The sequence below is a fragment of the Musca autumnalis genome, unplaced genomic scaffold (genome assembly GCF_047663935.1).
Source record: "Musca autumnalis isolate F117 unplaced genomic scaffold, ASM4766393v1 scaffold_2, whole genome shotgun sequence".
Classification (NCBI taxonomy): domain Eukaryota; kingdom Metazoa; phylum Arthropoda; class Insecta; order Diptera; family Muscidae; genus Musca; species Musca autumnalis.
In genome coordinates this window covers 15,518,458-15,545,910 of record NW_027411755.1, presented here as the reverse complement: position 1 = coordinate 15,545,910, position 27,453 = coordinate 15,518,458, and the positions used below count along the sequence as shown (strand labels likewise).

The window sequence follows — 27,453 nt, the reverse complement described above, 5'->3', positions numbered from 1 at the left end:
AGATTCTTGAACGTAAAGGAACAGAGCTAATATTTTTGTACATTTGTTAGTATTATACAGAGAAATTACAATTTTTTACTACGATATCAACTTTTTCTTTATGTTATCGAAGAAAAACATAGTAAAATTTTGTAGATTCTTGCAGTACTGCGCGAAATAAAGCAGTAAATTTCTATATTGTCGTAAATTTTTAACGAATTGCAAAAACTTGTTTTGAAAATTCATGTTCGATTAGCTGCGCATATGCATCCACCTTGATTATTGTGATATGTTTGAAATCAACAAAAAATAGTGTAAACAACGTGGTGTATTTCAGGATTTCGTGAAATCCAGTGGATTTCGGAGCATAATATGCTGTTTATATTAGAGCTTTTTGCAGGGTTAACCTTCATTATCAGGATTTGTTTGCCTAATCTCATCAAATTTATGAAGATTTACCATACAAAGTTAAATCTTTTCATGACAGGATTTGTTTGAGATCCTGCACAAAATCTGGATACTAATGTAATCCAACACTGTTTTTGTACTAAAAAATGCAACTCATTTCACAATGTACGAAAAGTTGCAAGCGTTTTTACAAACCATTTGTTTACATTTTGTTTTATTGTCAAAAACATGCAACAACACAAATGAAAACAGAAAGAGAATATTAAGATGAATTCGCAGAGGTAAGTAAATACATATTTATTTGAATACCAAAATTAAATAACACTTATATTTCTTTACAGGAACAGTTTGCATTAAGATTGGTAATAAATCGGAAAGCTTAAAAGCGGCTACGGCATTCAACAACCAACCGACAGTTTTCCATTTACCCAACATCAATTCCGGAATTCCAAGTCGTTTGTGGAATTTAGAACATGAAGTCCAAACCCCGTAGAGTGAAAGAGGAAGTTCCACAAGATGGGTGATATCTCCGTACACCTCTACTCTCTAAAATTCCACAGCCTGCAGACGCCAAAGAAATAAATGCGGACGGTGAAATAAGTGAAAGTGTTGATAGATGGAGCCCAGATTTCGAACATTAATTACCCCATGTTATTGGGTGTAACTTCCACAGCATGTTTAAGTCGTTCTCATAGCCATAACTATTTGTGAAAAGATCGGAAGTAGGAACAAGGTCATTAAGACGCTTGTCGGCAGCATTTAGAAACCTTGTTGACCTCCAACGAAGCATTGGGCTAGTCTGTGAAAAGATATACGGCGCCAGGGGGCTATGCAAATGTGCAAATGTAAGCGCTACGCAGTTGAAAAATATTTAAAACTGCCAGAGTGCCGCTCTGAAGACTGCAACAGGGAGCTTTCTCATGACATGAGTAGAGAAGGTTTTACCGGTGTCGATGCAGTACCGTGTTATCACAGTGAGCATCCTTACCACGATTTAATGGACATGTTTCCCCACCCAGAACCGTCAGGAGAGATCTTCATGATCTAGAGAGAAGTCCAAAGGTATTCACACTAATTCAGTCACGCACGCAGTACCGAGATACAGTATGAGTGCCGTAGCCCAGTTAAGATCCGTATTGGGACCGAATTGATGCCACGAAATCCAAAACATGCCCGGCAGGTTAAGACCACAAGACACGCTGAATTTGTTTAGCTGCCCAGCAAGCCTCACTCACCTGTCTCCTGATTCTTTATGGACCCATCCAGTACAGGTTGCAGAATTTTTCAGTCTGGATACGGTTGAACCGGAACCTGATAACTGAAATACACTCCACGTCAGTAGAATAGAACACCTACATTTTTGTTAATGTTAGCTTATTTATCCCAAAACGAATGAATCTGCGTTTTTAATCTTGTGGGGATTTAAAGTCTATGATGTTACGTATCAAGCACAGAAAAAATTATGTTTCTAGCTCTTCGCGCAATGATTTTCCAACCAATTTTCCGTTCGTACTATGAAAAATAGGCATTTATTTTTGGTCATCAGGATAGAACAGTCACTTTATTTTCGCGAATTTTTGAGATATTAACGCCGAATTTTCTTTCAGTCGATAAAGCAAGGCCTTCTAATAATTTTTCACCAAAGAACCCCTATAAATTATTCCGCGGACACCGAAATAACAGCGTTAAAGGGTTTAAATTGACAAATATTTGAAACATCTCGGAATATCAATAGGAGTCGCGCAGTTATGTCATATTTCTTCACAATAAGATAGAGTATGACACAGACAACCTCGACGGATACAATCGAGTGCTTCGGATGCTGATAAGATGGAACATTTTGAAAATAATTATGAAAAACGTCAAAATTTTTTATAAAAACCTTGATGTTTTGTTCAATAAAATGGTTTTCCCGCGAACAAGTCCGCCGTTTAAACGTTTGGAAATATGCTCCAGATTTGGAGGAAGATAATCTGATACGAAAACAACCGTTATTTTAATGCACTGGGGGAAATTTTAGTACTTTGTAAAACAACATACGAAACCTAAAACCTTAATTTCCATGACTGTGTTTTCCCGCGAAAACTGGGCTTTTACATTTGCGAGCTCAGTTAAAAAAACTACTAATTCGTAAAATCCGGCATAGAGAGCATAACCTGGTCCATTTATATTGGAGCATAACACTGTTGAGAACAGTCGCGGACACCGAAAAAAGAACACATATAAAACTCGAAGTCCAAAGGGTGTGTTCAATTAAAAAAATGAGCTAAAATTTCCCTCAGTGCATTAAAATAACGGTTGTTTTCGTATCAGATTATCTTCCTCCAAATCTGGAGCATATTTCCAAACCTTTAAACGGCGGACTTGTTCGCGGAAAAACCATTTTATTTAACAAAACATCAAGGGTTTTATAAGAAATTTCGACGTTTTTCATAATTATTTTGAAAATGTTCCATCTTATCAGCATCCGAAGCACTCGAATGTATCCGTCGAGGTTATCTGTGTCATATTCTATCTTATTGTGAAGAAATATGACATAACTGCGCGACTCCTATTGATATTCCGAGATGTTTCAAATATCTGTCAATTTAAACCCTTTAACGCAGTTATTTCGGTGTCCGCGGAATAATTTATAGGGTTTCTTTGGTGAAAAATTATTAGAAGGCCTTGCTTTATCGACTGATAGAAAATTCGGCGTTAATATCTCAAAAATTCGCGAAAATAAGGTGACTGTTCTATCCTGATGACCAAAAATAAATGCCTATTTTTCATAGTACTATCGGAAAATTGATCAGAAAATCATTTCGCGAAGAGCTAGAAACATAATTTTTTCTGTGTTTGATACGTAACATCATAGACTTTAAATCCCCACAAGGTTAAAAACGCAGATTCATTCGTTTTGGGATAAATAAGCTAACATTAACAAAAATGTAGGTGTTCTATTCTACTGACGTGGAGTGTAATACACGAACATATTTGCGTAACTACAACAACAACACTGCTGCTATGATAAGTAAAACATTTACCTAATGGGTACGAGCAGCAAATTAAGCAACTGCAAATTTGAATTTTGACTTGAAAAATGAAAAGATATGTAACACTGAGGTATAAAGCAAACATAAATTATAAATTTTATTATGAATAAACTCACATAAAATCGTTCGACGAATTTTTTCGTTTTTAAATTACACTTTGAATCACACACGTTTAAAATAGCTCAATACTACAACAAAGGCTGACTTCCGTATCGTCATATACTTGGCAAAGGACTGCAACTGTCTGAATTATTGTGTTTCATAACGCCATAATACGTAACAAATGCCAAGCTATGTATTTCAAAACGTCAAAATTGAGCATTTTTAACTCATGTAAAAAGCAAACATGTATCATTTTTATTTCTGATACATTTATCTGCATTTTCGAAGAACAATGCCTGAGTGTGCAACTGAAAATTGACGAAGTTTTAAAACCACAAAGAATCTGACGATACGGAAGTCAGCCAATTATTAACAAATAAATGGTTTGAGGGTAAAGTCACAATTAGCAGCGAAACGAGATTTTCAAAAAATACATATTTTATATTACATGCGCATTTTTACAATAAAACAATTAGCCAATCGTACAATACGATTGAAATAGGTCAAACTTTACAACGTGCCCACATAGTAGCTGGATAATTGGGAATTGAAATACCATGAAATATTAAGTCCAGAGAAATTATTTCGGAGTACATGTTAATGAGAACTATAACATCTATTTCAATTTCACCATCCGAGACATTTGATTCCTGTAAAAAATCATTACGATTACCATTGTAAAAATGTCTTTGTTGCGTCCACATACCTCATATTCCAATATCAAATCTTTGGGATAATCATTACGGAAGTAGTCACTTATAATGGCCTCCAGCTAATCCGCTAATACGCCCAAATGAGTGATAATACTTAAACGGGTGGGCAAATTCTTCTTTAAAACTTTACAGATCATCAAATAGCTGGCACGAAAATTCTGACTCCATTGGGAAACACAATTGGCCTGTCTCATCAATACAGGCAAATGCTATTGGTAGTAGTTGACGTAGAATCGCACAAGAGCAGTGGAACGTTCCCAGACACCACAGCTTCTGGAGATACAAGCAGTACATCAATTTCTCCATCACCTATGAGCTGCATGATTTTCATTCTTTATTGGGGCGTTTGATTGGTGTGCAAACAATGGGCTCTTAGAATATAAGGCACTCCGGTCAGCTGATCCTCCATAAGAAATACCTATGGCGAAATAATCAAGCCGGCAATTTATAACACAGTGACTTACCAATATAACCAAAGTGGACATACGCGATAGAATACGCATAACAGCACGATCTTCACCCTTGCGAGAATTGGTATGACCAATTAACATTGCCATACGGATTGAGATGAAATGATCCTAACATCACTCATTTTAAATGGAGCATTTGGTTTGTCTGTTTTGTCATTGACATCCAAACCGAGAGCTTTAAGAAATAATTCAGTAATTTTATGGTCAACATACTTTTTAATTGGTGATACTTGCATTTTCTTGAGTATTAATGACATTGTCCATATCAAGTCCATCTAACTTGTCATCTGTTTCCATAACCATATACTCTGAGGCAGCAATGTCATCTTTTTCATCTTCTTCGCTGCTGCTTTCGTCATCAGTGGGGACTTGAATCGAATCTAAAAGAAAGAGTTATTTAGATCAAAATTTCCTCCTACAAAATTAATTATACCCACCTCATTTTCTTCTTCACTGTCCTCTTCCAATTTGTCACATTGATAAATAGCGTAATCTATGGCAATTTGGAAATATTTCGACTATCGCCAATGCTCCGACTAGCCATTTGTTTAGCTTCCTCCATGGTTGGAACGGTGATGGATCTTCTCCAGTTGGGCAGTCAGCGGCAGCCAGTTTTTCATTTCCGGCTCAGTCACTTTATGATCTTGCATACAGGTACGCAAGAAACTGGCAATGTCTTTTCATTTTCCAGTTCTATAAAATTTAAATAAATTATTAATGTTATGTTTATTTGCTGTTTTGTATGTATACACAAACAAAAATCAGCTGTCATTTATATCCTCATAAAGGCATATATAAACGGTTAAGGTTAACCCACTGGATCTTTAAATCCCACAGGGTTAACCTTCAATAGTATAAACGCCCTATAAGTCCCGGTCCACACTCTAGTGATTTCATTGAAAAAATTGCATGAAATTATGCGTCTCTAGATCGACCTCCATAGTAGAGTAAAATCATAAAATTGCTGTAGTGGGGAATTCGAATTAAGAACACCTAATTTCATGAAATTTTTTAATGAAATTCACGCTAGTGTGGACCGGGACTAATACCCCGGTTACACTTATGCTTGGTTTACATTTACGAAATCCACTCGATTTCAACTGTCAAATCCATAGGTTAAACGTCAAATGAAATCCAATGGATTTCAGATGAGATTTCGTTTGACGTTTGAGCTATGGAACTGACAGTTGAAATCGAGTGGGTTTCGTAAATGTAAACTTAGCATTATTTATTTATTCAATACAAAGAAAGCTACAATGCCAATTATACATGTATTGGAGATAACTAAAAAAATATATAGCTATAACTATGGTAAGACATTTTTATCTTAAAAACTATTAAGAGATCAAAGGAAAAAAATAATGAAATAATGCATTACCCAGATGTTGGATTTCAAATGTCAATTCCATAGCGCAAACGTCAAATAAATCCTCTCGAAGTGGGTTAACCTGGCAAAAAAAACTCTAGTGTAACCGTGCTATTAGATTCGATCAGCTGGGGTGAGGCATCTACCTAACTAGGCGTTTACACCAGACAGTTTGTCTTCAAATACAACTCTGATTTACTAACACATACATACATTTGTCGTTTGTCTCCCAGCTGTCCATCATTTTTTCACAGACAGTAAGGAAGACAAATTTTTGGCATTTTTGTAAAAATAAGTGAGATAATAATTGAAATATGTTGAAAACAAAAGAACATGAACAAAAACAAAACATGAGAACGGAAAACAAAAAGAAATCGACGATTTTCATTCAAAATTTTAGAACTGTTTTGCAGTTGTCGGGACGCCTACGTCACACAGGTAAGTTGTGGGATTTTGACAATCAATACATGAACTCAACTGTCCTGTCATTTGTAAACGCAGAGTAAGTAATTGTACCATGGATCACATCAAAAATATTCCTGGCAACCCTCTCCACACAGTGTTGCATAAAAAGCCTACTAAAAACTACCCTCTATTTGCAACACTTCAAAACGTGGTGGTCTGTGTTTTTATTTTGGCTATTCGATGTTGAAGGAAGAATTGCGTGATCTTTCCAACAAACTTACTAATCCTTTTATAAATTCAATGAAAACTTAAAATCAGCAATTTATCAAAAGCTTCACAATGGCTATGAGACGACCGCGAATAAAAGTACAGGCTAATATTGCCTTAAATTCCAAGCGTAAGCCGAAAGTAGCAGATGTGAAAACTGAGAAGGCTGCTCCACCAACTGGATCTGATGGAAATGAGGCAAGTTCAGAAGCATGTGAGAAATCCAATGAAGCATTCGGAGAACAAAATGTGGCACAAGGTGAACCCACATCTACAGCTGTCGAAGATGGTGGGCAGACAGTAGAAAAACCAAATGAAGCAAAAGAGGTTAATTCTGCTGACTCAATCGATAGTAGTGCAAGAATTGACACGACTGCAAGTGATAACAACAACAGCCACAACAATGCTGGGGTGGTGAGCAATGATAAAACAGATATAAATAATGTCTTGGCTAAGGCTAACGACAGCGAAGTTGTAGCTATAAATAGTGCCAGCAAGACTGGAGAAAAAGAAAATAGCTTGGACAACAACAATACACAAAAAGATGATCATGATGCCAGCACATTTAAATGTCCGCCCAAGGTTGAATATCAGCGTTCTACCAGCCATTCGTCTAATAATAATGGAACAGATGATGTTTTCTATTCCGACATTGAGGAAAGTGCTTTGCATATGGCATCCAATGGCAATGATTTTCCCATGTCTCCATCTAAAAATCAACAACAATCCAGGCAACGTATTAAGGCAACCCCTGTCTTTGGACAAAGGCGTAATAGCTTTGTGGGCTCCTCGCCATCGCCGCACACTTCCACTGGTGAAGAAAATGCAAATGGTGGTGAATTTGCAATGCCCACACCACCACGAAGAGAACGACACATGTCTGGTTCCATGAGTACCCACTCCAATTCCAGTTCATCACATTACCATCACACCCCACATAAGTATTTACCAAATGGTGTTGTGGCAGCTGGCATGTCTCGGGTACGCACCGAATCAGGATGTTCAGTGTTTTCCGATTCCAATGTTAGCACGCACAAAAGTAACAGGCGTACCGATGAACATAAATTGAATTTAAGGCGAGAATTTGCTGCACGTTTTTCAAATGGAGTGCCAGACAAATCGGCCCTAAAAATGTCCGATTTGATATTCTACAACCCCTCCACTAATCCAATGGAACGAAAACCCAATCCCAATATAAAGCTGGAGAATGGAGATAAAACAGAAGGCGAAGGAGGTGGGGAAGGAGATGAGAATATGAAAAAAGAAAAAGACACGGAAAAATGTGGTGGTGATGCAGACAAAGAGGAGGCCATGCCAGTGCCACAACTTAAACTCAATTCCAATGGTGAACTAATTTTGGATGATAAATCATTGGTAATTGAAACCACGGCAGAGCAGGAGGCTCGCAAAGTCTTGGCCAATTCATCGCTAATATATTTAGATGAAAATACCGGTATGAATGGGTTCTATTCAAGGCAAAAACGTACACGCGATTGGCCTTCAGCGGAAACAATAAAATTCTATCGTTGTCTACAGACGGTTGGTACAGATTTTTCCCTCATGGTACCGTTATTTCCCAACCGTACAAGGCGCGACTTGAAGCTGAAATTCAAAAAAGAGGAACGCATAAATGGCCATTTGATAAATAAGGCTCTATTATATCCCAAGACATTCAATGTTGAGGAGTTAAAACAACAGATGGAGGAGGAAGATAAACAGCGCGAAGAAGAGGCGGAGAGAATACGACAGCTTAAAGAGAATGCTGTCAAGGAAATGAAGAAGGTAAGGTTTTTTTTTTTGTTAAATTGTAGACCAGTTTTAAGCTAGTTTAGAGTCTGAGGAGACCCTAAAGCCTGAATTCTTTCGTAGGTTCACGTTTAGTTTAGGGCCACCGTCCACCATGTTATACCCCTTTTGTGGGTAATACCATATCTCACATCTGGATACACCTCGCGAAAAAATCAAACATGAATGTTATCATCGCACTAAGAAGTACCTGTGGTATGAATTTCTAAACAATCTAAAAGGAGCCCCCAAAGTAGACAAAAGCCCCAATTACATCTCAAGTTTATGTTTGTTTAGGTCCACCTTTCGAAATGTCATGAATTTTTTTTAGAAAGGTAGATGATATTGTTGTCCTTATTTCTATGTTATACCTTTTTTGTGGGGCAAATCGATATTTTCCATGATATGGGTTTCTGAAGTTCAAAAAAGTTCGAAAAATCCCAGCAAAAGGAATGAACTTTTAATGTAGAGACACCTGTAAAGTCACGTCTCCAAAAAATTAAACATGAATGTTAACATCGCAATAAGAAGTATCTTTGGTTTGAATTTCAAAGCTATCCAAAAGGAGCTCCTAAAGAGATAGCGCCTGAGTATAACGATATAAATTTTGTCTTGCACAAGTCCATACTTACCGAGATCTGGGCCATCAAACACTTAAAATTTGTAAAAGGAGATTTAACCGCCTAGGTGATAGTCTTAAATTGACTTGGAACAATTCTCGTTTAAGGCCCCATACGGATCTCTTTGTCATGTCTACTTTTATGGAAGCCCATATTTCCCTAAATAAGGGTCTTTAAAATTCCGTAAGCACCCTTGATTTAAATTTTTGGTCAACAACTAGAACTTCTCTCGAAACAGTGGGTTTAGAAGCTGCCTTTCTTTCAGAAAGGGACTATAGAAGCACCCTTTCTTTCAGAAAGGGACTATAGAAGCACCCTTTCTTTCAGAAAGGGACTATAGAAGCACCCTTTCTTTCAGGAAGGGACTATAGAAGCACCCTTTCTTTCAGAAAGGGACTATAGAAGCACCCTTTCTTTCAGAAAGGGACTATAGAAGCACCCTTTCTTTCAGAAAGGGACTATAGAAGCACCCTTTCTTTCAGAAAGGGACTATAGAAGCACCCTTTCTTTCAGAAAGGGACTATAGAAGCACCCTTTCTTTCAGAAAGGGACTATAGAAGCACCCTTTCTTTCAGAAAGGGACTATAGAAGCACCCTTTCTTTCAGAAAGGGACTATAGAAGCACCCTTTCTTACAGAAAGGGACTATAGAAGCACCCTTTCTTTAAGAAAGGGACTATAGAAGCACCCTTTCTTTCAGAAAGGGACTATAGAAGCACCCTTTCTTACAGAAAGGGACTATAGAAGCACCCTTTCTTTCAGAAAGGGACTATAGTGTTGGTGTACAATGTAGATCAAATTATTGTACTGTATATATATCTACCTGTGTTATATAAATGTAGTAGGCATAGATATGTATACCAGTTTTATGTGAAAAATATTTTCAATATTTTCCATTCCATTCTAAAACTTTAATAAAGAAACTTTATCGATATAGAACCACTGCGTGTTTATAACTTTCCAATAGGTTATTGGCCCAGCGCTTACGTGATATATATCGGGAATTTTAATTCGCTTGGCGACAATTAATTTAAATCAGTAATTTGTGTTTTTACGGGCAAAATGAATGGATCAAATGTGCAATTTCCAAAACTTTCCAATTCCAACTATCATAATTGGAAATTCAATATGGAGCTGCTGTTGCTGGAACGGGAACTATGGGATATCATCGTTGGAGAAGTGCCAAGTACCCCTGATGCGAAATGGTTAATTCGTGACGGAAAAGCTAGGGCAACTATCGGTTTAGCGGTGGAAGAATCTCAAAAAGTTCATATCAAGAAGCTTAAGACGGCTAAGGAATTTTGGAATGTTTTAAAGAAGCACCATGAGAAGTCAAATTTAACAAATAAAGTAAGTCTTTTACGCCAATTATCAACAAAGAGAATGCTAGGAGGTCAATCAATGGAAGAACATATAACAGAATTTATGGATATTGTGGATCGTTTAAATGACCTTGGTGAGGAAATTGGTGAGCACAAAACTGTTGCATTTTTGCTTGGGAGCCTGCCGGAGGAATACAATTCGTTGGTTTCATCATTGGAGATGCGTCCAGAGAACGATTTAACGGTGGATTTGGTAAAGGAAAAACTGCTTCAAGAATTTAAACGGAAATCTGAAGTTGCTCCATTGGCTGATACGGTATTTAAAACTCAAAAGAAATTCAAGCCAAAATGTTTTTCATGTGGTAAGATGGGCCACATAAAGAAAAATTGTCCGAACAGAAGACCAAATGGAAATCGCGCAAATGTTGCGGAGAATAAAGAAAGTAAAAATCATTGCTTCGGAGTTACGTCAAAAAGAAAGGAACATAATTGGTTCATAGATTCGGCTGCAACTTGTCATATGAGCTGCGATGAAGGATCGTTTTACAGGTTGAACAGGAAAGAAAATGATTCAATATATTTGGCTGATGGTACCGAATTAAAGGCAAGTGGCATTGGTGAATGTCGTCTGATTTGTCAAAACAAAGAAATATGTGTACAAGACGTTTTGTACGTTCCACAACTTGATGGAAGTTTATTATCAGTAAGAAAATTGACAAATGAAGGTTACAAGGTGCATTTTGATTCGGATAGCTGTTTAATATTGATGGATGGTCAAGTTTGTGCTACAGGAAGATTGAGGAATAATTTGTATATCCTTAATAGTAGTCAAATGGCGAATAAATTGTGTGGTTACAAAGCGGAATGCATTCATATGTGGCATCGTCGATTGGGTCATAGAAATATTCAAGCAATCAAGACTAGTGCTAGTGAAGGTCTAGCTGCTGGATTGAATATAAAGAAATGCTCATGTTCGTCTGCTTGTGAGGTATGTTTACAATCAAAATTAATAAGAAAACCTTTCCCAAAGGCGTCAGAAACAAATACCGAAACTATTTTGGATATAATTCACGCGGATGTATGCGGTCCAATGCAAAATACAACTCCGAGTGGTAACCGATATTTTTTAACAATGATAGATGACTACAGCCGATACTGTCATGTTTATTTTTTAAAAACCAAGGATATGGTTTTTGATAAAATAAAAGAATTTGTTGAAATGACGGAAAATCAATTTGGTAAGCGAATGAAAATATTAAGATCTGACCGTGGAGGTGAATTTTGTAGCAAGAAAATGGAAACATATCTCAAGTCAAAAGGGATACTTCATCAATTAACTGCTCCCTACACTCCTGAACAAAATGGAGTAGCAGAAAGAAAGAATAGAAGCTTGATGGAGATGGCTCGCTGCATGTTGAATGACTCTGAAATTCATGTAAAATTTTGGGCGGAAGCTGTGAACACAGCAAATTATGTTCAAAACAGAATTCAAACTTCCGTTACAAATGTTACTCCTTTTTCACTGTGGTTCAAGAAAACTCCAAGCTTAAGTCATATTCGAGTTTTTGGATCGGTTGCATACGCACATATTAACAAACAAAAGAGAAGAAAGTTGGATAATGTTGCGGTCAAATGCAATTTGATTGGCTATTGTGATGAATCGAAGGCATATCGTTTACTCAACACTAAGACGAACGCTATTGTTATTAGTAGAGATGTGGAATTTATTGAACCAGACTGCCGCCATAAGGGTTGTGATCCAATTGAAGTCGAAAGAACGCCGGAGAATATGGTTAGTGTACCCTTAGAATTTTCAAATTATGATATGGAAAATGAAGGCATATCAAGTGGGGAAGATGAAGACGAATTTCATGGTTTTGAGTCTGAAGATGAAATACTTTCAACGTCATCTTCTAATGAGTCACAACGAGAAGATATTCATGAAAATGTTACGTCAACTCATACTGCTGAAAGAAGAGTATCGACAAGAGCAAACAAAAGCGTGCCGCCTAAAAGATATGGGTGTAAAGTTTCTCACGCTGATGATCCTGTTTCTTACAAGGATGCTGTATCCAGGTCCGATAGTAAGGAGTGGATGAAAGCTATGAATGAGGAAATCAAGTCGCTACATGACAATCAAACATGGGATCTTGTGGAAATGCCTAAAGGACACAAACTGATTGACTGTAAGTGGGTTTTCAAAGTGAAGAAAACTACTGATGAAAAGGCCAAATACAAAGCCAGATATGTAGCAAAGGGATATTCCCAAAAGTACGGAGAAGACTATGATCAAGTGTTTGCACCTGTGGTAAAGCAAACAACTCTGAGGACTCTATTGGCAGTGGCAAGCTATAAAAATATGGAAGTGAAACACATTGATGTTAAGACAGCATTCCTGAATGGTGAGATCGATTCCGAAATTTATATACGGCAACCAGAAGGCTTCATTGAAAAGGGCAAGGCAAATTTGGTTTGCAAATTAAAAAGAAGCATCTATGGTCTAAAACAATCAGCACGTTGTTGGAACCTGCGAATAAACACTGTTTTAGTTAATTCTGGATTCAGAAGGGGAAAAGCTGATCCGTGCCTTTACGTAAAAGAACAGAACAATTCAACTGTTTATGTCTTAATTTACGTAGACGATATCATTATAGCTAGTGAAAGTAACGAGGAAATTCAAAATGTTATAAGGACCATAAAGCAAAACTTTGAAATAACTGAACTAGGAGATATCAAATTATATTTGGGAATTGAAGTAACACGTAACGAAGGTGGAGTTTTCTATTTGTGCCAAGAAAACTATATTACAAAGATGTTGAAAGAATTCGGACTATCTGATGCAAAAACTTCTTCGATTCCTATAGATCCGGGCTATTTAAAGGATATTCAAGATGATAAATTGCTGGAGGACAATAATTTGTATAGAAAGGCAATTGGATCTCTGTTATACCTGGCAAATAATACGCGTCCGGATATTTCAGTTGCTGTGTCTATATTATCGCGAAAAGTTGAAAACCCAAGTCAAAGAGATTGGACGGAAGTCAAGCGAGTTTTTAGATATTTGAAAGGCAGTCAAAATTTAAAATTGTGTGTTGGTTCTAAGTCAAATTTGGATCTGAAAGGATATGCTGATGCTGACTGGGCTGGAGATGTCAACGACCGAAAATCTACAAGCGGTTTTGTATTCAAACTTGGTGACGCCACCATAAGCTATGCAAGTAGAAAACAGTCGAACGTAACTTTGTCATCAACGGAAGCAGAGTTAGTAGCTTTAGCAGAAGCATCGCAGGAAATGTTATGGATTTGTCAATTAATGAAAGAATTTGGAATCAAAATATCCAATCCAGTAATATATGAAGATAACCAAAGTTGCCTCAAAATTCTACAGGAAGATAAAATTAATCCAAGAAGCAAGCATATTGATGTTAAATATTATTTTGTTCGTGATTTGCTAAGGTCTGAAAGAATAAGCTACGAATATTGCTCAACAGATAATATGTTAGCCGATATTTTCACTAAACCGTTACAAAAAATTAAAGTTTGTAAATTTAGGGATTTAATTGGATTATCTGTTTAGCTTTAAATGTACATATGTATTGCCGTTAACAATATCTGATACATTGAGAAGGGGTGTTGGTGTACAATGTAGATCAAATTATTGTACTGTATATATATCTACCTGTGTTATATAAATGTAGTAGGCATAGATATGTATACCAGTTTTATGTGAAAAATATTTTCAATATTTTCCATTCCATTCTAAAACTTTAATAAAGAAACTTTATCGATATAGAACCACTGCGTGTTTATAACTTTCCAATATATAGAAGCACCCTTTCTTTCAGAAAGGGACTATAGAAGCACCCTTTCTTTCAGAAAGGGACTATAGAAGCACCCTTTCTTACAGAAAGGGACTATAGAAGCACCCTTTCTTTCAGAAAGGGACTATAGAAGCACCCTTTCTTTCAGAAAGGGACTATAGAAGCACCCTTTCTTTCAGAAAGGGACTATAGAAGCACCCTTTCTTTCAGAAAGGGACTATAGAAGCACCCTTTCTTTCAAAAAGGGACTATAGAAGCACCCTTTCTTTCAGAAAGGGACTATAGAAGCACCCTTTCTTACAGAAAGGGACTATAGAAGCACCCTTTCTTTCAGAAAGGGACTATAGAAGCACCCTTTCTTTCAGAAAGGGACTATAGAAGCACCCTTTCTTTCAGAAAGGGACTATAGAAGCACCCTTTCTTTCAGAAAGGGACTATAGAAGCACCTTTTCTTTCAGAAAGGGACTATAGAAGCACCCTTTCTTTCAGAAAGGGACTATAGAAACACCCTTTCTTTCAGAAAGGGACTATAGAAGCACCTTTTCTTTCAGAAAGGGACTATAGAAGCACCCTTTCTTACAGAAAGGGACTATAGAAGCACCCTTTCTTTCAGAAAGGGACTATAGAAGCACCCTTTCTTTCAGAAAGGGACTATAGAAGCACCTTTTCTTTCAGAAAGGGACTAAAGAAGCACCCTTTCTTTCAGAAAGGGACTATAGAAGCACCTTTTCTTTCAGAAAGGGACTATAGAAGCACCCTTTCTTTCAGAAAGGGACTATAGAAGCACCCTTTCTTTCAGAAAGGGTCTATAGAAGCACCCTTTCATTCAGAAAGGGACTATAGAAGCACCCTTTCTTTTAGAAAGGGACTATAGAAGCAGCCTTTCTTTCAGAAAGGGACTATAGAAGCAACCTTTCTTTCAGAAAGGGACTATAGAAGCACACTTTCTTTCAGAATGGCCTATAGAAGCAGTCTTTCTTTCATGGAGGGTCTATAGAAGCAGCATTTCTTTCAGAGAGGGTCTATAGAAGCAGCCTTTCGTTCGGAAAGGACCTATAGAAGCAACCTTTCTTTCAGAAAGGATCTATAGAAACACAATTTCAATGAGAAAAGGTCTATAGAAGTGCCCTTTCTTTCAGAATTGGTCTGTAAAAGCATGCTTTCTTTCAGAAAGGGCCTATAGAAGTAGTCGTTCTTTCAGAGAGGGTCTATAGAAGCAGCCTTTCTTTCAGAAAGGGTCTATAGTAGCAGCCTTTCTTCCAGAGAGGGTCTATAGAAGTACGCTTTCTTTTAGAAAGTGACTATAGTGCCAGCCTCTCCTTCAGAAACAACCTATAGAAACAGCCTTTCTTTTAGAAAGGGTCTATAGAAGCAGCATTTTTCATAAAGGGTCTATAGAAGAACGCTTTCTTTCAGAAAGGGTCTATAGAAGAACCCTTTCTTTCAGAATGGGTCTATAGAAGCAGCCTTTCTTTCAGAAAGGGTCTATAGAAGCAGTCTTTTTTCATAATGGGTCTATAGAAGAACGCTTTCTTTCAGAAAGGGTCTATAGAAGAACCCTTTCTTTCAGAAAGGGACTATAGAAGCACTCTTTCTTTCAGAAAGGGACTATAGAAGCACCCTTTCTTTCAGAAAGGGACTATAGAAGCACCCTTTCTTTCAGAAAGGGACTATAAAAGCACCCTTTCTTTCAGAAAGGGACTATAGAAGCACCCTTTCTTTCAGAAAGGGACTATAGAAGCACCCTTTCTTTCAGAAAGGGACTATAGAAGCACCCTTTCTTTCTGAAAGGGACTATAGAAGCACCCTTTCTTTCAGAAAGGGACTATAGAAGCACCTTTTCTTTCAGAAAGGGACTATAGAAGCACCCTTTCTTTCAGAAAGGGACTATAGAAGCACCCTTTCTTTCAGAAAGGGACTATAGAAGCACCCTTTCTTTCAGAAAGGGACTATAGAAGCACCCTTTCTTTCAGAAAGGGACTATAGAAGCACCCTTTCTTTCAGAAAGGGACTATAGAAGCACCCTTTCATTCAGAAAGGGACTATAGAAGCACCCTTTCTTTCAGAAAGGGACTATAGAAGCACCCTTTCTTTCAGAAAGGGACTATAGAAGCACCCTTTCTTTCTGAAAGGGACTATAGAAGCACCCTTTCTTTCAGAAAGGGACTATAGAAGCACCTTTTCTTTCAGAAAGGGACTATAGAAGCACCCTTTCTTTCAGAAAGGGACTATAGAAGCACCCTTTCTTTCAGAAAGGGACTATAGAAGCACCCTTTCTTTCAGAAAGGGACTATAGAAGCACCCTTTCTTTCAGAAAGGGACTATAGAAGCACCCTTTCATTCAGAAAGGGACTATAGAAGCACCCTTTCTTTTAGAAAGGGACTATAGAAGCACCCTTTCTTTCAGAAAGGGACTATAGAAGCAGCCTTTCTTTCAGAAAGGGACTATAGAAGTACCCTTTCATTCAGAAAGGGACTATAGAAGCACCCTTTCTTTTAGAAAGGGACTATAGAAGCAGCCTTTCTTTCAGAAAGGGACTATAGAAGCAACCTTTCTTTCAGAAAGGGACTATAGAAGCACACTTTCTTTCAGAATGGCCTATAGAAGCAGTCTTTCTTTCAGAAAGGGACTATAGAAGCACCCTTTCATTCAGAAAGGGACTATAGAAGCACCCTTTCTTTTAGAAAGGGACTATAGAAGCACCCTTTCTTTCAGAAAGGGACTATAGAAGCAGCCTTTCTTTCAGAAAGGGACTATAGAAGCACCCTTTCTTTCAGAAAGGGACTATAGAAGTACCCTTTCATTCAGAAAGGGACTATAGAAGCACCCTTTCTTTTAGAAAGGGACTATAGAAGCAGCCTTTCTTTCAGAAAGGGACTATAGAAGCACCCTTTCTTTCAGAAAGGGACTATAGAAGCACACTTTCTTTCAGAAAGGCCTATAGAAGCAGTCTTTCTTTCATGGAGGGTCTATAGAAGCAGCATTTCTTTCAGAGAGGGTCTATAGAAGCAGCCTTTCGTTCGGAAAGGGACTATAGAAGCACACTTTCTTTCAGAAAGGCCTATAGAAGCAGTCTTTCTTTCATGGAGGGACTATAGAAGCAGCCTTTCTTTCAGAAAGGGACTATAGAAGCACCCTTTCTTTTAGAAAGGGACTATAGAAGCAGCCTTTCTTTCAGAAAGGGACTATAGAAGCAGCCTTTCTTTCAGAAAGGGACTATAGAAGTGCCCTTTCTTTCAGAATTGGTCTGTAAAAGCATGCTTTCTTTCAGAAAGGGCCTATAGAAGTAGTCGTTCTTTCAGAAAGGGCCTATAGAAGTAGTCGTTCTTTCAGAGAGGGTCTATAGAAGCAGCCTTTCTTTCAGAAAGGGCCTATAGAAGTAGTCGTTCTTTCAGAGAGGGTCTATAGAAACAGCCTTTCTTTTAGAAAGGGTCTATAGAAGCAGCATTTTTCATAAAGGGTCTATAGAAGAACGCTTTCTTTCAGAAAGGGTCTATAGAAGAACCCTTTCTTTCAGAATGGGTCTATAGAAGCAGCCTTTCTTTCAGAAAGGGTCTATAGAAGCAGTCTTTTTTCATAATGGGTCTATAGAAGAACGCTTTCTTTCAGAAAGGGTCTATAGAAGAACCCATTCTTTCAGAAAGGGACTATAGAAGCACCCTTTCTTTCAGAAAGGGACTATAGAAGCACTCTTTCTTTCAGAAAGGGACTATAGAAGCACCCTTTCTTTCAGAACGGGACTATAGAAGCACCCTTTCTTTCTGAAAGGGACTATAGAAGCACCCTTTCTTTCAGAAAGGGACTATAGAAGCACCTTTTCTTTCAGAAAGGGACTATAGAAGCACCCTTTCTTTCAGAAAGGGACTATAGAAGCACCCTTTCTTTCAGAAAGGGACTATAGAAGCACCCTTTCTTTCAGAAAGGGACTATAGAAGCACCCTTTCATTCAGAAAGGGACTATAGAAGCACCCTTTCTTTTAGAAAGGGACTATAGAAGCACCCTTTCTTTCAGAAAGGGACTATAGAAGCACCCTTTCTTTCAGAAAGGGACTATAGAAGCACCCTTTCTTTCAGAAAGGGACTATAGAAGTACCCTTTCATTCAGAAAGGGACTATAGAAGCACCCTTTCTTTTAGAAAGGGACTATAGAAGCAGCCTTTCTTTCAGAAAGGGACTATAGAAGCACCCTTTCTTTCAGAAAGGGACTATAGAAGCACCCTTTCTTTCAGAAAGGGACTATAGAAGCACCCTTTCTTTCAGAAAGGGACTATAGAAGCACCCTTTCTTTCAGAAAGGGACTATAGAAACAGCCTTTCTTTCAGAAAGGGACTATAGAAGCACCCTTTCTTTCAGAAAGGGACTATAGAAGTACCCTTTCATTCAGAAAGGGACTATAGAAGCACCCTTTCTTTTAGAAAGGGACTATAGAAGCAGCCTTTCTTTCAGAAAGGGACTATAGAAGCACCCTTTCTTTCAGAAAGGGACTATAGAAGTACCCTTTCATTCAGAAAGGGACTAAAGAAGCACCCTTTCTTTCAGAAAGGGACTATAGAAGCACCTTTTCTTTCAGAAAGGGACTATAGAAGCACCCTTTCTTTCAGAAAGGGACTATAGAAGCACCCTTTCTTTCAGAAAGGGACTATAGAAGCACCCTTTCATTCAGAAAGGGACTATAGAAGCACCCTTTCTTTTAGAAAGGGACTATAGAAGCAGCCTTTCTTTCAGAAAGGGACTATAGAAGCAACCTTTCTTTCAGAAAGGGACTATAGAAGCACACTTTCTTTCAGAATGGCCTATAGAAGCAGTCTTTCTTTCATGGAGGGTCTATAGAAGCAGCATTTCTTTCAGAGAGGGTCTATAGAAGCAGCCTTTCGTTCGGAAAGGACCTATAGAAGCAACCTTTCTTTCAGAAAGGATCTATAGAAACACAATTTCAATGAGAAAAGGTCTATAGAAGTGCCCTTTCTTTCAGAATTGGTCTGTAAAAGCATGCTTTCTTTCAGAAAGGGCCTATAGAAGTAGTCGTTCTTTCAGAGAGGGTCTATAGAAGCAGCCTTTCTTTCAGAAAGGGTCTATAGTAGCAGCCTTTCTTTCAGAGAGGGTCTATAGAAGTACGCTTTCTTTTAGAAAGTGACTATAGTGCCAGCCTCTCCTTCAGAAACAACCTATAGAAACAGCCTTTCTTTTAGAAAGGGTCTATAGAAGCAGCATTTTTCATAAAGGGTCTATAGAAGAACGCTTTCTTTCAGAAAGGGTCTATAGAAGAACCCTTTCTTTCAGAATGGGTCTATAGAAGCAGCCTTTCTTTCAGAAAGGGTCTATAGAAGCAGTCTTTTTTCATAATGGGTCTATAGAAGAACGCTTTCTTTCAGAAAGGGTCTATAGAAGAACCCTTTCTTTCAGAAAGGGACTATAGAAGCACTCTTTCTTTCAGAAAGGGACTATAGAAGCACCCTTTCTTTCAGAAAGGGACTATAGAAGCACCCTTTCTTTCAGAAAGGGACTATAAAAGCACCCTTTCTTTCAGAAAGGGACTATAGAAGCACCCTTTCTTTCAGAAAGGGACTATAGAAGCACCCTTTCTTTCAGAAAGGGACTATAGAAGCACCCTTTCTTTCTGAAAGGGACTATAGAAGCACCCTTTCTTTCAGAAAGGGACTATAGAAGCACCTTTTCTTTCAGAAAGGGACTATAGAAGCACCCTTTCTTTCAGAAAGGGACTATAGAAGCACCCTTTCTTTCAGAAAGGGACTATAGAAGCACCCTTTCTTTCAGAAAGGGACTATAGAAGCACCCTTTCTTTCAGAAAGGGACTATAGAAGCACCCTTTCTTTCAGAAAGGGACTATAGAAGCACCCTTTCATTCAGAAAGGGACTATAGAAGCACCCTTTCTTTCAGAAAGGGACTATAGAAGCACCCTTTCTTTCAGAAAGGGACTATAGAAGCACCCTTTCTTTCTGAAAGGGACTATAGAAGCACCCTTTCTTTCAGAAAGGGACTATAGAAGCACCTTTTCTTTCAGAAAGGGACTATAGAAGCACCCTTTCTTTCAGAAAGGGACTATAGAAGCACCCTTTCTTTCAGAAAGGGACTATAGAAGCACCCTTTCTTTCAGAAAGGGACTATAGAAGCACCCTTTCTTTCAGAAAGGGACTATAGAAGCACCCTTTCATTCAGAAAGGGACTATAGAAGCACCCTTTCTTTTAGAAAGGGACTATAGAAGCACCCTTTCTTTCAGAAAGGGACTATAGAAGCAGCCTTTCTTTCAGAAAGGGACTATAGAAGTACCCTTTCATTCAGAAAGGGACTATAGAAGCACCCTTTCTTTTAGAAAGGGACTATAGAAGCAGCCTTTCTTTCAGAAAGGGACTATAGAAGCAACCTTTCTTTCAGAAAGGGACTATAGAAGCACACTTTCTTTCAGAATGGCCTATAGAAGCAGTCTTTCTTTCAGAAAGGGACTATAGAAGCACCCTTTCATTCAGAAAGGGACTATAGAAGCACCCTTTCTTTTAGAAAGGGACTATAGAAGCACCCTTTCTTTCAGAAAGGGACTATAGAAGCAGCCTTTCTTTCAGAAAGGGACTATAGAAGCACCCTTTCTTTCAGAAAGGGACTATAGAAGTACCCTTTCATTCAGAAAGGGACTATAGAAGCACCCTTTCTTTTAGAAAGGGACTATAGAAGCAGCCTTTCTTTCAGAAAGGGACTATAGAAGCACCCTTTCTTTCAGAAAGGGACTATAGAAGCACACTTTCTTTCAGAAAGGCCTATAGAAGCAGTCTTTCTTTCATGGAGGGTCTATAGAAGCAGCATTTCTTTCAGAGAGGGTCTATAGAAGCAGCCTTTCGTTCGGAAAGGGACTATAGAAGCACACTTTCTTTCAGAAAGGCCTATAGAAGCAGTCTTTCTTTCATGGAGGGACTATAGAAGCAGCCTTTCTTTCAGAAAGGGACTATAGAAGCACCCTTTCTTTTAGAAAGGGACTATAGAAGCAGCCTTTCTTTCAGAAAGGGACTATAGAAGCAGCCTTTCTTTCAGAAAGGGACTATAGAAGTGCCCTTTCTTTCAGAATTGGTCTGTAAAAGCATGCTTTCTTTCAGAAAGGGCCTATAGAAGTAGTCGTTCTTTCAGAAAGGGCCTATAGAAGTAGTCGTTCTTTCAGAGAGGGTCTATAGAAGCAGCCTTTCTTTCAGAAAGGGCCTATAGAAGTAGTCGTTCTTTCAGAGAGGGTCTATAGAAACAGCCTTTCTTTTAGAAAGGGTCTATAGAAGCAGCATTTTTCATAAAGGGTCTATAGAAGAACGCTTTCTTTCAGAAAGGGTCTATAGAAGAACCCTTTCTTTCAGAATGGGTCTATAGAAGCAGCCTTTCTTTCAGAAAGGGTCTATAGAAGCAGTCTTTTTTCATAATGGGTCTATAGAAGAACGCTTTCTTTCAGAAAGGGTCTATAGAAGAACCCATTCTTTCAGAAAGGGACTATAGAAGCACCCTTTCTTTCAGAAAGGGACTATAGAAGCACTCTTTCTTTCAGAAAGGGACTATAGAAGCACCCTTTCTTTCAGAACGGGACTATAGAAGCACCCTTTCTTTCTGAAAGGGACTATAGAAGCACCCTTTCTTTCAGAAAGGGACTATAGAAGCACCTTTTCTTTCAGAAAGGGACTATAGAAGCACCCTTTCTTTCAGAAAGGGACTATAGAAGCACCCTTTCTTTCAGAAAGGGACTATAGAAGCACCCTTTCTTTCAGAAAGGGACTATAGAAGCACCCTTTCATTCAGAAAGGGACTATAGAAGCACCCTTTCTTTTAGAAAGGGACTATAGAAGCACCCTTTCTTTCAGAAAGGGACTATAGAAGCACCCTTTCTTTCAGAAAGGGACTATAGAAGCACCCTTTCTTTCAGAAAGGGACTATAGAAGTACCCTTTCATTCAGAAAGGGACTATAGAAGCACCCTTTCTTTTAGAAAGGGACTATAGAAGCAGCCTTTCTTTCAGAAAGGGACTATAGAAGCACCCTTTCTTTCAGAAAGGGACTATAGAAGCACCCTTTCTTTCAGAAAGGGACTATAGAAACAGCCTTTCTTTCAGAAAGGGACTATAGAAGCACCCTTTCTTTCAGAAAGGGACTATAGAAGTACCCTTTCATTCAGAAAGGGACTATAGAAGCACCCTTTCTTTTAGAAAGGGACTATAGAAGCAGCCTTTCTTTCAGAAAGGGACTATAGAAGCACCCTTTCTTTCAGAAAGGGACTATAGAAGCACACTTTCTTTCAGAAAGGCCTATAGAAGCAGTCTTTCTTTCATGGAGGGTCTATAGAAGCAGCATTTCTTTCAGAGAGGGTCTATAGAAGCAGCCTTTCGTTCGGAAAGGACCTATAGAAGCAACCTTTCTTTCAGAAAGGATCTATAGAAACACAATTTCAATGAGAAAAGGTCTATAGAAGTGCCCTTTCTTTCAGAATTGGTCTGTAAAAGCATGCTTTCTTTCAGAAAGGGCCTATAGAAGTAGTCATTCTTTCAGAGAGGGTCTATAGAAGCAGCCTTTCTTTCAGAAAGGGTCTATAGTAGCAGCCTTTCTTTCAGAGAGGGTCTATAGAAGCACGCTTTCTTTTAGAAAGTCACTATAGTGCCAGCCTCTCCTTCAGAAACAACCTATAGAAACAGCCTTTCTTTTAGAAAGGGTCTATAGAAGCAGCATTTTTCATAAAGGGTCTATAGAAGAACGCTTTCTTTCAGAAAGGGTCTATAGAAGAACCCTTTCTTTCAGAATGGGTCTATAGAAGCAGCCTTTCTTTCAGAAAGGGTCTATAGAAGCAGTCTTTTTTCATAATGGGTCTATAGAAGAACCCTTTCTTTCAGAAAGCGTCTAAGAAGCATGCTTTCTTTCAGAAAGGGTCTATAGTAGCAGCCTTTCTTTCAGAGAGGGTCTATAGAAGCACCCTTTCTTTTAGAAAGGGTCTATAGAAGCACACTTTCTTTCAGAAACGGTCTATAGAAGCAGCGTTTCTTTTAGAAAAGGTTTATAGATGCAACCTTTCTTTTAGAAAGGGACTATGGAAGCACCCTTTCTTTAAAAAAAGGGTCTATAGAAGAACCATTTCTTTCAGAAAGGAGCTATAGAAGCGCTATCTTTCAGAAAGAGCCTACAGAAGCACCCTTTTTTTAGAAAGGGTCTATAGAAACTATAGGGCCTATATATGCAGCCTTTCTTTTAGAAGGGGTCTATAGAAGCACCCTTTCCTTCGGAATGGGACTATAGAAGCACCCTTTCTTTCAGAAAGGCCTATAGAAGCAGTCTTTCTTTCATGGAGGGTCTATAGAAGCAGCATTTCTTTCAGAAAAGGTTTATAGGTCAGCCTTTCTTTTAGAAAGAGACTATAGAAGCACCCTTTCTTTAAGAAAGGGCCTATAGAAGAACTCTTTCTTTCAGAAAGGTGCTATAGAAGCACCCTTTCTTTTAGTAAGGGTCTATAGAAGAACCCTTTCTTTCAGAAATGGGCTATAGAAGCACCCTTTCTTTCAGAAAGGGTCTATAAAAGTGTCTTTCGAAACACCCTTTCTTTCAGAATGGGACTATAGAAGCAGCTTTTCTTTCAGAAACGGTTTCAGAAGCACCCTTTCTTTCAGAAAGTGTCTATAGAATAACCCTTTCCTTCAGAAAACGGCTATAGAAGCACCATTTCTTTCAGAAAGGGTCTATAAAAGTGTCATTTCTTTCAGAAAGAGTCTATAGAAGCACCCTTTCTATTAGAAAGGGTCTACAGAAACACCCTTTCTTTCAGAAAGGATCTTTAGAAGCACCCATCCTTTCAGAAATGATCTATAGAAGCACCCTGTCTTTCAGAAAGGATCTCTAGATGCACTCTTTCTTTCAGAAAGGATCTCTAGAAGCAGCCTGTCTTTCAGAAAGGGTCTATAGAAGCAAGACAGTACCTTTAATTAGTTCTAAAGTTATTCTACTTCACCATTCTTATTTCTTTCTTTTCTTTTAGCGAAAAACTGGACGTAGTCATGCAGATCGTACCTTAAAGGATGATGGTCTCTACCAAAATGAAAACAAACAAGTTACCAAAAAGCCACGAACTTCCAAGAAGAAGGATAATAACAAACTAAGTGAAGAACTTACAGCAGCCGCAATACCCGCAGAAACTCCTGGAGAACCAATACCAACACCTGTGGCAACAGAAAATAATGCTAATGATACTCAAATTGCCAATGAACACACTACCACCACCAACCCCAGCATAACCACAACTCCCCCCACCACCAACCCCAACATAACCACAACTCCCCCCACCACCAACCCCAACATAACCACAACTCCCTCCACCACCAACGAAGTTGAGGCAATTCCATCGAGTCATATAAAAACTGAAACTGAAAAGGTACGACGACGGCGAAGGCGTGGTCCAAATATTAAAAAAGAAAAAGTATCTGTGCCTCAAGTCTCAAATCCTAATGATGAGATTACTAACGAAGATCAACAACCACCAGAACAACATGATCATCATGATCAAAATTCACAACACTCCAATTCCGCGGCGGCCTTAACTTCAGCCATTAAAGTTGAAAATGTTAAAAATGAACCTTTACCTTTATATCCCACAAAAACGGAGTACTGCAACGACGATGACTATGAGGAACAAATAGAAAATGATGTAAATCTATTATTACATTCCGAAATGATAGAGGAAGATGGACCACCATCAGAGCCAACCACAAACGCCAACATGAACTCACCTTTAAGAAAGAAATTTATATCCGTGCCACTAAACGAATCTCCATCATCAAACTGCTCTTCGTCGAATTCAAGGTTTCTTGTCATTGATGATAATTATTGTGATGAACCAATGGATATTGATGCACCATATGAGGGACGCACCTTTGTTAATTTAGATGATGGGTCATTGACAAGGTTAGATACATTTGCCGAGGCTACACATCGAGCCACACCACCACAACAACCGCAGCCTCCACAAAATTATGAACAACAACCGGCCAGAATAAATCAACCAACACCGTCTCCCTCACCGCCACCCGCACTGCCGCAATCTATGTCACCCATGATGCCGCCATCACCATCTATACCACCACCATCACCACAACATAACTATCTTCCTCCACAATCACCCCACATAAACGGGGTGATGTCTCCACCAGATCTAACATCGCATGACACGAATTGTTCAATTGCCTCAGAACGTGAACTAAACGAACAGGATATACAACGTATACTCACTGAACTGGCAGAAGGTTCTTTGGTCCTCGTCTCCACCTTGGATCCGGATGATCCTGACAAAGTACTAAATGAAATTTTTATGGTGGACAAAAATACTGGAGATTTATGTGATGAACCCCTTAATATACCCGATAATATTGTGCAGTGCATTTTATCTGTGATGAGCTAAAGAAGTTGATGATATTTCTTTTCTATTCTCTATCCACAACTTTCGAAAGCTTGAAACATTCGTTCTTAAGTTACATTCTTGAAAAAAGGCATGTTATTTTGCTTTCTGTTAGCCACCCTAAACCTAGGGGTGTTTGAATTACTGTTATCAATTCTTATATTTGCTACAGTTCTACTTTTTTATTTTCGCTTCTACTGCTTAAGCAAAATCGTTAACTATTATAAAAAATAACTACTTTATGAACATCATTATAAATTACATATGTAATCGCATACATATGTATGTAATAAGCATATATAAATACCATTTTCATATTATATCTCGTTTGTAGTATTTATAACAAAAATAAAACATATTAATTTGTTGTTTAAAAAAATTTAATGTTTTATTGACTTCATGAAAAAGGGTGCTTCTTTAGACCGTTTCGGAAAGAAAGGGTGCTTCTATAGTCCCTTTCTGAAAGAAAGGGTGCTTCTATAGTCCCTTTCTGAAAGAAAGGGTGCTTCTATAGTCCCTTTCTGAAAGAAAGGGTGCTTCTATAGTCCCTTTCTGAAAGAAAGGCTGCTTCTATAGTCCCTTTCTGAAAGAAAGGCTGCTTCTATAGTCCCTTTCTGAAAGAAAGGCTGCTTCTATAGTCCCTTTCTGAAAGAAAGGCTGCTTCTATAGTCCCTTTCTGCAAGAAAGGGTGCTTTTATAGTCCCTTTCTGCAAGAAAGGGTGCTTCTATAGTCCCTTTCTCAAAGAAAGGGTGCTTCTATAGTCCCTTTCTGAAAGAAAGGCTGCTTCTATAGTCCCTTTCTGAAAGAAAGGCTGCTTCTATAGTCCCTTTCTGCAAGAAAGGGTGCTTTTATAGTCCCTTTCTGCAAGAAAGGGTGCTTTTATAGTCCCTTTCTGCAAGAAAGGGTGCTTCTATAGTCCCTTTCTGAAAGAAAGGGTGCTTCTATAGTCCCTTTCTGAAAGAAAGGGTGCTTCTATAGTCCCTTTCTCAAAGAAAGGGTGCTTCTATAGTCCCTTTCTGAAAGAAAGGGTGCTTCTATAGTCCCTTTCTGAAAGAAAGGGTGCTTCTATAGTCCCTTTCTGAAAGAAAGGGTGCTTCTATAGTCCCTTTCTGAAAGAAAGGGTGCTTCTATAGTCCCTTTCTGAAAGAAAGGGTGCTTCTATAGTCCCTTTCTGAAAGAAAGGGTGCTTCTATAGTCCCTTTCTGAAAGAAAGGGTGCTTCTATAGTCCCTTTCTGAAAGAAAGGGTGCTTCTATAGTCCCTTTCTGAAAGAAAGGGTGCTTCTATAGTCCCTTTCTGAAAGAAAGGGTGCTTCTATAGTCCCTTTCTGAAAGAAAGGGTGCTTCTATAGTCCCTTTCTGAAAGAAAGGGTGCTTCTATAGTCCCTTTCTGAAAGAAAGGGTGCTTCTATAGTCCCTTTCTGAAAGAAAGGGTGCTTCTATAGTCCCTTTCTGAAAGAAAGGGTGCTTCTATAGTCCCTTTCTGAAAGAAAGGGTGCTTCTATAGTCCCTTTCTGAAAGAAAGGGTGCTTCTATAGTCCCTTTCTGAAAGAAAGGGTGCTTCTATAGTCCCTTTCTGAAAGAAAGGGTGCTTCTATAGTCCCTTTCTGAAAGAAAGGGTGCTTCTATAGTCCCTTTCTGAAAGAAAGGGTGCTTCTATAGTCCCTTTCTGAAAGAAAGGGTGCTTCTATAGTCCCTTTCTGAAAGAAAGGGTGCTTCTATAGTCCCTTTCTGAAAGAAAGGGTGCTTC

The 27,453-nt window shown here is 38.4% G+C and overlaps 2 protein-coding genes across 4 annotated transcripts; one reads left to right on the top strand and one right to left on the bottom strand.

Annotated features, from left to right (window-relative positions):
• Positions 1 to 3,495: 3,495 nt before the first annotated feature.
• On the bottom strand, positions 3,496 to 5,571 carry LOC141393761 (ATP-dependent DNA helicase Q4-like). 3 transcript variants are annotated; one of them, XR_012410179.1, is made up of 5 exons: positions 5,145 to 5,571; positions 4,942 to 5,087; positions 4,725 to 4,882; positions 4,231 to 4,655; positions 3,496 to 4,174 (listed from the first exon to the last, which is right to left on the bottom strand). XR_012410179.1 is itself a non-coding variant. In XM_073967212.1 (5 exons), exons 3-4 carry the CDS (start codon positions 4,792 to 4,794, stop codon positions 4,572 to 4,574), a joined length of 177 nt encoding a protein of 58 aa, XP_073823313.1. In that variant the 5' UTR covers positions 4,795 to 4,882; positions 4,942 to 5,087; positions 5,145 to 5,571; the 3' UTR covers positions 3,496 to 4,174; positions 4,231 to 4,571. The 3 variants fall into 3 exon arrangements, 2 of the variants coding, with proteins under 2 accessions (XP_073823313.1, XP_073823314.1); XM_073967212.1 differs by having other exon boundaries at positions 4,702 to 4,882; XM_073967213.1 differs by having other exon boundaries at positions 4,702 to 5,087.
• A 1,082-nt stretch (positions 5,572 to 6,653) lies between these two features.
• Positions 6,654 to 26,083, top strand: Bdp1 (transcription factor TFIIIB component B'' homolog Bdp1). Its single transcript, XM_073967151.1, has 2 exons — positions 6,654 to 8,527; positions 24,292 to 26,083. The coding sequence occupies exons 1-2, from the start codon at positions 6,818 to 6,820 to the stop codon at positions 25,705 to 25,707; spliced, it is 3,126 nt and encodes a 1,041-aa protein (XP_073823252.1). The 5' UTR covers positions 6,654 to 6,817; the 3' UTR covers positions 25,708 to 26,083.
• The last annotated feature ends 1,370 nt before the right edge of the window (positions 26,084 to 27,453 follow it).

Excerpts from the sequence above, each read along its gene's own strand:
- Bdp1 (XM_073967151.1), top strand. The coding sequence starts at position 6,818 with ATGGCTATGAGACGACCGCGAATAAAAGTACAGGCTAATATTGCCTTA. Across the intron at positions 8,528-24,291 it reads CTGTCAAGGAAATGAAGAAG|CGAAAAACTGGACGTAGTCA; the intron begins GTAAGGTTTTTT and ends CTTTTCTTTTAG.
- LOC141393761 (XM_073967213.1), bottom strand. The coding sequence starts at position 4,794 with ATGGCAATGTTAATTGGTCATACCAATTCTCGCAAGGGTGAAGATCGT. Across the intron at positions 4,656-4,701 it reads TGTCCACTTTGGTTATATTG|GTATTTCTTATGGAGGATCA; the intron begins GTAAGTCACTGT and ends ATTTCGCCATAG.